General features: G+C 49.0%; 1 protein-coding gene across 1 annotated transcript; it reads right to left on the reverse strand.

Moving 5' to 3' along the window:
• Positions 1–16: 16 nt before the first annotated feature.
• IL2RG (interleukin 2 receptor subunit gamma) lies at positions 17–3,585 on the reverse strand. The gene is made up of 8 exons (XM_082681618.1): positions 3,414–3,585; positions 3,069–3,222; positions 2,670–2,857; positions 2,326–2,465; positions 1,759–1,921; positions 1,085–1,199; positions 768–837; positions 17–426 (listed from the first exon to the last, which is right to left on the reverse strand). The coding sequence occupies exons 1-8, from the start codon at positions 3,550–3,552 to the stop codon at positions 250–252; spliced, it is 1,146 nt and encodes a 381-aa protein (XP_082537744.1). The 5' UTR covers positions 3,553–3,585; the 3' UTR covers positions 17–249.
• Positions 3,586–6,350: the final 2,765 nt, after the last annotated feature.

A 6,350-nucleotide genomic window follows, 5' to 3' on the forward strand; every position in this document is an offset into this window, starting at 1 on the left:
GGGGAGGGAGGGAGGGACAGCAGAAGCAATGCTGTGAGGAGGAAGGGCTGGGCTGGGGGAGATGAGAAACATGGACAGGGCAAAGGGGCAATTCTCAAGTAGGAGATATTAAATGAGAAGGCAGTTATAGGGGGCACAAAATTCAAAATCTGCCACAGGGGGGCGAGGTGAGCCCTGGACCCAGGTTGGTTGGACAAGGGCAAGTTAGTAAAATTTAGGGCTACAGGGCCCTGGGGTTCTGTCAGGGTGTCAGGGCTCAGGTTTCAGGGTGTAACATGGAGGAGCCCAGTAGGGGCTATGCTGGCTGCAGGGGGAGCCCCCAGGCCCTTCCCCTCCTTTTGGGGGGATCTCACTGACGTGGCAAAGCCGTTCACTGTAGTCTGGCTGCAGACTTTCTGCCAGTCCCTTAGACACACCACTCCAGGCCTAAAGACAGATATCTCCAGGTCAGGGCTCAATTAGGAGCAGGAAGTAGAAGACCCAGGCTCTGTGCCAGGGGAACTCTCCCAAGATCTGCAACCACTGTGATTACAGAAGGGACACACACACTCCTGGGCCCTCAATACCACTGTTTCCATCTGCCTCAACCAATCTAGGATCAGTTCTTCTGGGTGTCTCTCTGCGTCTAGCCTATCCCCCAACTGGTCGGCCACATCCTGTTAGTGCAGGCCTCCCTCCCCTCCCCTCTGCCCCCCATGCTCTGTCTGTCTAGCTGGCAGGCAGTTGGCCATTGACAGACTGCAGTCTGCCTATGACAATGTTCTCACCGAAAAGTTCCCGTGGTATTCAGTAACCAGATCCTCTAGGTTCTTGAGGGTAGGAATTCGGGGCATCGTCCTGAGTGGGGAGAAAGAGGGAGCAGGAACACATCGGTTACGCTCTTTTATTACCCTTCTCGCAGTTCTCCCACATGGAATGAAGCGATTCTGTGTTGTCTGCGCCTGCATCTTCCTTCCATCACCATGCCCACTTGGGTGATCCCTCATTCCTTACTGTCCCGCCCTCTACTCCTGGAGACCCGGTAACAACCCTCTTCCCCTATTCCCAGCCCCCACCTCATTTTTCTGGGATTCCGAATTCTCACCGTTCCAGCCAGCAGTACAAACAGATGAGGATCACGATAGATGCCATGGAGACAAGGGGGATCAGCACAGCTTTCCATGCAAACAACGAAAGAGTCTCAGGAGTCTCAGGATTCTCTATGGAAAAGAGGAAAGGAAAAGAGACTGAACATTTGTAGCGCCCCTACTACGTGCCAACATTTAGAGCCCCAACTTGGTGCCAGACACTGTGCCAGACGCTATCTGTATACTTAATCCTCATAACTCCTGAGCGGGGCAGGGAGCAATTATTATCTCCATTTTACAGATGAGGAAACAGAATCAAAGAGGTGAGTGATGTGCCCAAGGTCAAAGAGGTAGGAAGTGGCAGAGGCAGGTTTAAACCCTAGATTTGCCTGATTCCAAAGCCATCTTTACCATGCAGGCTTTCTGGGAATGCTGCGGGGAAATTTTATATATTCTGTATCCCCTTTGAGGACCCCCTCAGCCTCCTTCCCAATCCACCCCCCTACTGTAACAACACACTGATCCAACCCTACACAGAAAAATCCTGCTTCCTGGGGGTTGGAGTTGAACAGTGAGGGGAGATGAGCCACCAAGTTCGGGGGCTTAGGGGTAGGGAGGTAGGGCAAAAGACAGTGGTGCTAGAAAGGTTCCTGGGCTCATGGGTTGGGGTGATGCATTAGGCTCATTTTACCCTTTGAAGTATTGCTGCCCCAGTGAACGGGGCAGCTCCAGTCACTCCATTGCTGAGCGCTTCCACAGAGTGGGTTATAGCGGCTTCGAACACGGAACGTGTAGAATTTCTGTGCATCCACGCTAGGCAGAGAGAAGCTATGTCTGTGATCCACGGCTTGTTCCTTGAGGTGAAAGAGGGTGAGGGAAAGATGGGTGTCTATAAAAGAAGGGAGAATGGAAACTGCTGCCCCCCACCCCCACCCCAGGTCATCTTCTGGTTCTTCCCAGTTTCTCCCTCCTCTCTTGACTACTCAAGCCACACTGCTCCCTTCACTGCCTAGAATTTAATGCCTCCTTAAAGGCTTGCCTTTGTTTACTTGCCTTTCTGGCTTTGGGAAGAGCATGGGTAGGGAAACCTTGAGGAAAACTCACTGGTGATGAGAGGGAAAGGAGTCAGAGGAGGGTGGAAGGTGGGCAGGGGAACTGGGAGGCACAGAACAGGAGCTGGGGATCAGACCTTCCTATTGGCTAATTGAATCCTTCATCCCCACTTGCTCAGCCTGAGCTGCTATCCCCACTCACTCACAGTCCAGCTGTGGTCCCGGTCACTCCGGTACTGCACCAGGTGCTCCAAACAATGGTCCAAGTGTCTGTTGCTCCAGCTCAGTTCTAGCTGGAATTCACTCAGGTTGCGAAGTGTCAGATTCTCCGGAGCCCAGGGGATCACTGGAGATATGTGTGCGTGTGTGGTCATTCCCCTGGCCTAGACAAGTCAGGATCCTGAAGGTAGTGCGCCTGAGCCCTCCTCCCTTCCCCATTCTATTCCTCGCCTCTTTTCTGCCCAAGTACCCTTATGGTGAAAGAACACTAGTTTATATACCCCTTTCCTCAATACCCCACAATATCCTTTGACCCTCCTATCCAAATTACCCAGATCCTGCAGTTTTAGCAACTGTTCGTGCTGCCTCCTGTGTTCCCATGGGTCCTGGAGCTGGACAACAAATGTTTGGTAGAGATGGATCTCCTTTTTTCCAAACCAACAGCCAGAAGTGATCCCTTCAGAGAATAGATAGTGGCCACACTCTTGGAGTTTATCATCATCATTAAAGTTCTTGTACCTAGAGAAGGATTTCAAGGAAGAAGAACAGTGAGGTAAACTTGGGTACTCCGGATTTCCACAGCCCAGCCTCAGCTCCTCTGAACTGACTTATGACTCACCCCACGAGAAAACAGTGGGGAGCCTGGGATACTCTTGGTCCCCACGCAGTCTCTCACATCTAGCCCACCTCCTCTTCCTCCCCCGTGCGATTCCCTCTCCCCTTCTCATACCCATAATGCAGAGTCAGGTTGGTGCGCTGGGGCTCAGAGCTGCTGTTCCAGGTGCAATTCATGTACTCGACATTGAACACAAAACACTGAACCTTTGGGAGGGGCAGAGTGGAAACACTGAGGGTCCCAGCGGGTGTAGAGGTCAGGAAGAAATCTAGGTTGGGGAGAAAATGAAGTGGGGGAGGGTAAGAGAAGACACGATGGTCAGAAGAAGCAGCGTGAGGCAGGGAACCCTTCCCCTTGCCCTCCCCATGGTACTCTTAAAACTCTGCCCGCATCCTAATGTCCAGTGGCAGGTTCCAGAATTCAGTAGGACCCCTTCCCACAGCTTCCCTTCTCACCAACCTCCTCCAGTCCCAGGTTTCCCACCAGCTGTGATGTCTTCATTCCCATTGGGCGTGAGGACCTTTGGGTTCAGCCCCACCCCCAGCAGAGGCAGTTGCAGGAATAAGAGGGATCTGAGTGGCAATGGTGGCTTCAACATGGCGCTTACTCTTCGTTCCCTGGGTGTAGACTGTGTCAGGAACCTGGGCCCCTTACCCACTACCCCTCCCCACCCACACATTTCCTTCTGTCATAACTTCCGGTGGAAAGAACCTTAGAAGCCAGGGCTTTACGGAGGGTGTGGTGAATGTGTGCTATGACACAGGCTAAATCCTCTGGGAGATTAGGTGTTAATCTAATCTGTAGAAGTAACACCACCACTGTAATGTGGTGTTAAGTAGAGACTAAAGCTGGGTATCCAAAATTGTCACAGACCCAAGAAGCCTCAGACTACCTAGATCCCGGGAAGGATCTGCTCATCACCACCACCATTCCCGGCCACCTTCTCATCTAAATTATTTTATCCCATATAGTGGAGTGTCTGAACCTCCCTCCATCCTATGCTATGCTCCTTCCTTGGCTCAGTCACCCTGAAACCGCTATCAAAGCTCTACTGTCTTGGCTGGATGGAAATTGCAGTCTTGGCTCCCGTGGGCACATCTATAGCTATCTTTCCCCTGACCTTATCCAAACCAGAATAGCCACCCTTAGCTGTTGCGAGAGCTGGGTCCCCATTGTGACTGGTGAGGAGGTCTGACTTAGAAGTAGATTCTGGAAATGAAGGAACAACAATACTGGCTTCAAACTCCTCATCTTCCCCTGAATCTGCTTCTCTTCCTGTGTTCCGTATCTCAGTTAATGGTATCATCACTCTCTCAGTCACCCAGACTTCAAACCTCAAAGTCATCTTCGATTCCTCCGTCTCTCTCACCCTGAGAATCCTATCAGCTCTACTTCTGTTGTGTTTCTCCCAGTCGTGTCCTCCTTTCCATGACCACGGCCATGGTGCTAAATCAGCCTTTCATTCCCTCTAGTCACGATTAGTACTAGAACCCACTAACTGGCCTCCCTTTCTAAAGGCCCCCTGCTCTCTAAACCACTCTTCATTCTGTTGCCAGATGTATCTTCCCCCAAATGCAGAGCTGATTGGAGACACTATTTACATAAATAGTTTATTTAGTAAACATTTACTGAGCCTTTAATATGTGCCAGGCACTATGCTTATGTTCTAACCCACCCTAATTTTCCGTGGGTTTAAATTCCTCAGGGTTAGCGCAAATGTTACCTCCTCCAATATGTCTTCCTCTCCCCAATCAGAATTAATTTGTCTTTCCATTGTGATTCAATAGCATTGTGTTATTGTTACTTTTATTTGTTATGTGCTAGTTTTATTATTTTTTATTTATTGTTATTTGTTACTTTTATTACAGCACTCTATATTTTCTCTAAAAGGCAATACCATCATAGAAAGAATATCAAGAGTCAAGAAAAGTATGATATCACTTATATGTGAAATCTAAAAAAATACAACAGGGAATTCCCTGGTGGTCCAGTGGTTAGAGCTCCGCCCTTCCACTGCAGGAGGCACGGGTTCCATCCCTGGTGGGGGAACTGGGGAACTAAGATCGTGCGAGCCGCGCGGCCAAAAAAAAAAAAAAAGATAAAAAATACAACAAAGTAGTGAATATAACAAAAACGAAATAGATTCACAGATACAGAGAACAAACTAGGGGTTACCAGTGGGGAGAGGGAAGGGGGGAGGGGCAATATAGGGGTAGGGGACTAAGGTACAAACTATTATGTATAAAATGAGCTACAAGGATATATTGTACAACACGGGGAATATAGCCAATATTTTATAATAATTATAAATGGAGTGTAAACTTTAAAAATTGTCAATCACTATGTTGTACACCTGTAACTGATATAATATTGTACATCGAATATACTGCAATTGAAAAAGGCAGGAAAAAAAAGAACAGCAATGAGATGATACACTACTTTAAAAAGAGAGAGTGAGAGACAGAGACAAGAAAAAATCCTAGTCTCAGCTCTGTTACACAGTAGCCATATAATATAGGGCAAGCAAACTTCCACTCTTTGAAAATCAGCTTCCTCATCCACAAAATGGAGACAATAATAATCCCTAACTCATAGGAGTTTTTTGCGGATTAGAGGAGACAATGTCTGAAAAGCATCTGACACTCAGTAGGTGCCTCTTTCGATACAGCAAGGGTTCTTAACCTGGAGTTCATGGACCTTTAGGAGATATGTGAGTGAACTTCAAGAGGGGGTCTAAGAATCTCCCGGCAAAGTATCTAACATTTTGTATATCTTTACGTGCAGTTTTCTGGGAAGAAGGGCCATAGCTTCCATCAGCATTTTAAAGGGACTGTGAAGCAGAAGAGGTTAAGAACCTCAGTGCTACACCATAAAGACCTTGAGCCGACCTTTCAGGGTTTAATTGGTGCTTTCTTATGCATACATAGTTTCTAATAAAGATTAGAGCCGACCTTTCAGGGTTTAATAGGTGCTTTCTTATGCATACGTAGTTTCTAATCTTCGCAACAGTCCCTTGAAGGTGTTAGTACACCCATTTTTCAGATGCAGGAACTAAGAAACAAAGAAGCGGTTTGCAAAAGGCAGAGTTTCTAAGCAACGCACAGACGATAGAGCACTTATTCTAGGCCGAGAACTGAGCGAGGCGCTGGGAATCCAGTTCCAGTCGGAGCTCAGCGCCGCGTCCGCCTCCCGCCTCGCAGGTTCGTATCCCCAGCGCCTGGCTGGCGGACGTTGCAGGGATCTTGACTGAGTGAGATCGATTCTCCGGCGGCCGGGGTGGAAAAGCTCCCCGAGCGCGGAGCTCCGCCCCACGCCGGGCTGGGCCCCGCCCCCACCCCCGCTGCTGTCGGTATTGTCCGATGGTTCCCGGCGTCCCTCGGTTTCCCTCGGTAGTTT

Source organism: Grampus griseus, assembly GCF_964374135.1.
Source record: "Grampus griseus genome assembly, chromosome: X".
Classification (NCBI taxonomy): Eukaryota; Metazoa; Chordata; class Mammalia; order Artiodactyla; family Delphinidae; genus Grampus; species Grampus griseus.

Excerpts from the sequence above, each read along its gene's own strand:
- IL2RG (XM_082681618.1), bottom strand. The coding sequence starts at position 3,552 with ATGTTGAAGCCACCATTGCCACTCAGATCCCTCTTATTCCTGCAACTG. Across the intron at positions 1,922-2,325 it reads ACCGGGACCACAGCTGGACT|GAACAAGCCGTGGATCACAG; the intron begins GTGAGTGAGTGG and ends TTTCACCTCAAG. Across the intron at positions 1,200-1,758 it reads GGGCAGCAATACTTCAAAGG|AGAATCCTGAGACTCCTGAG; the intron begins GTAAAATGAGCC and ends TCTTTTCCATAG.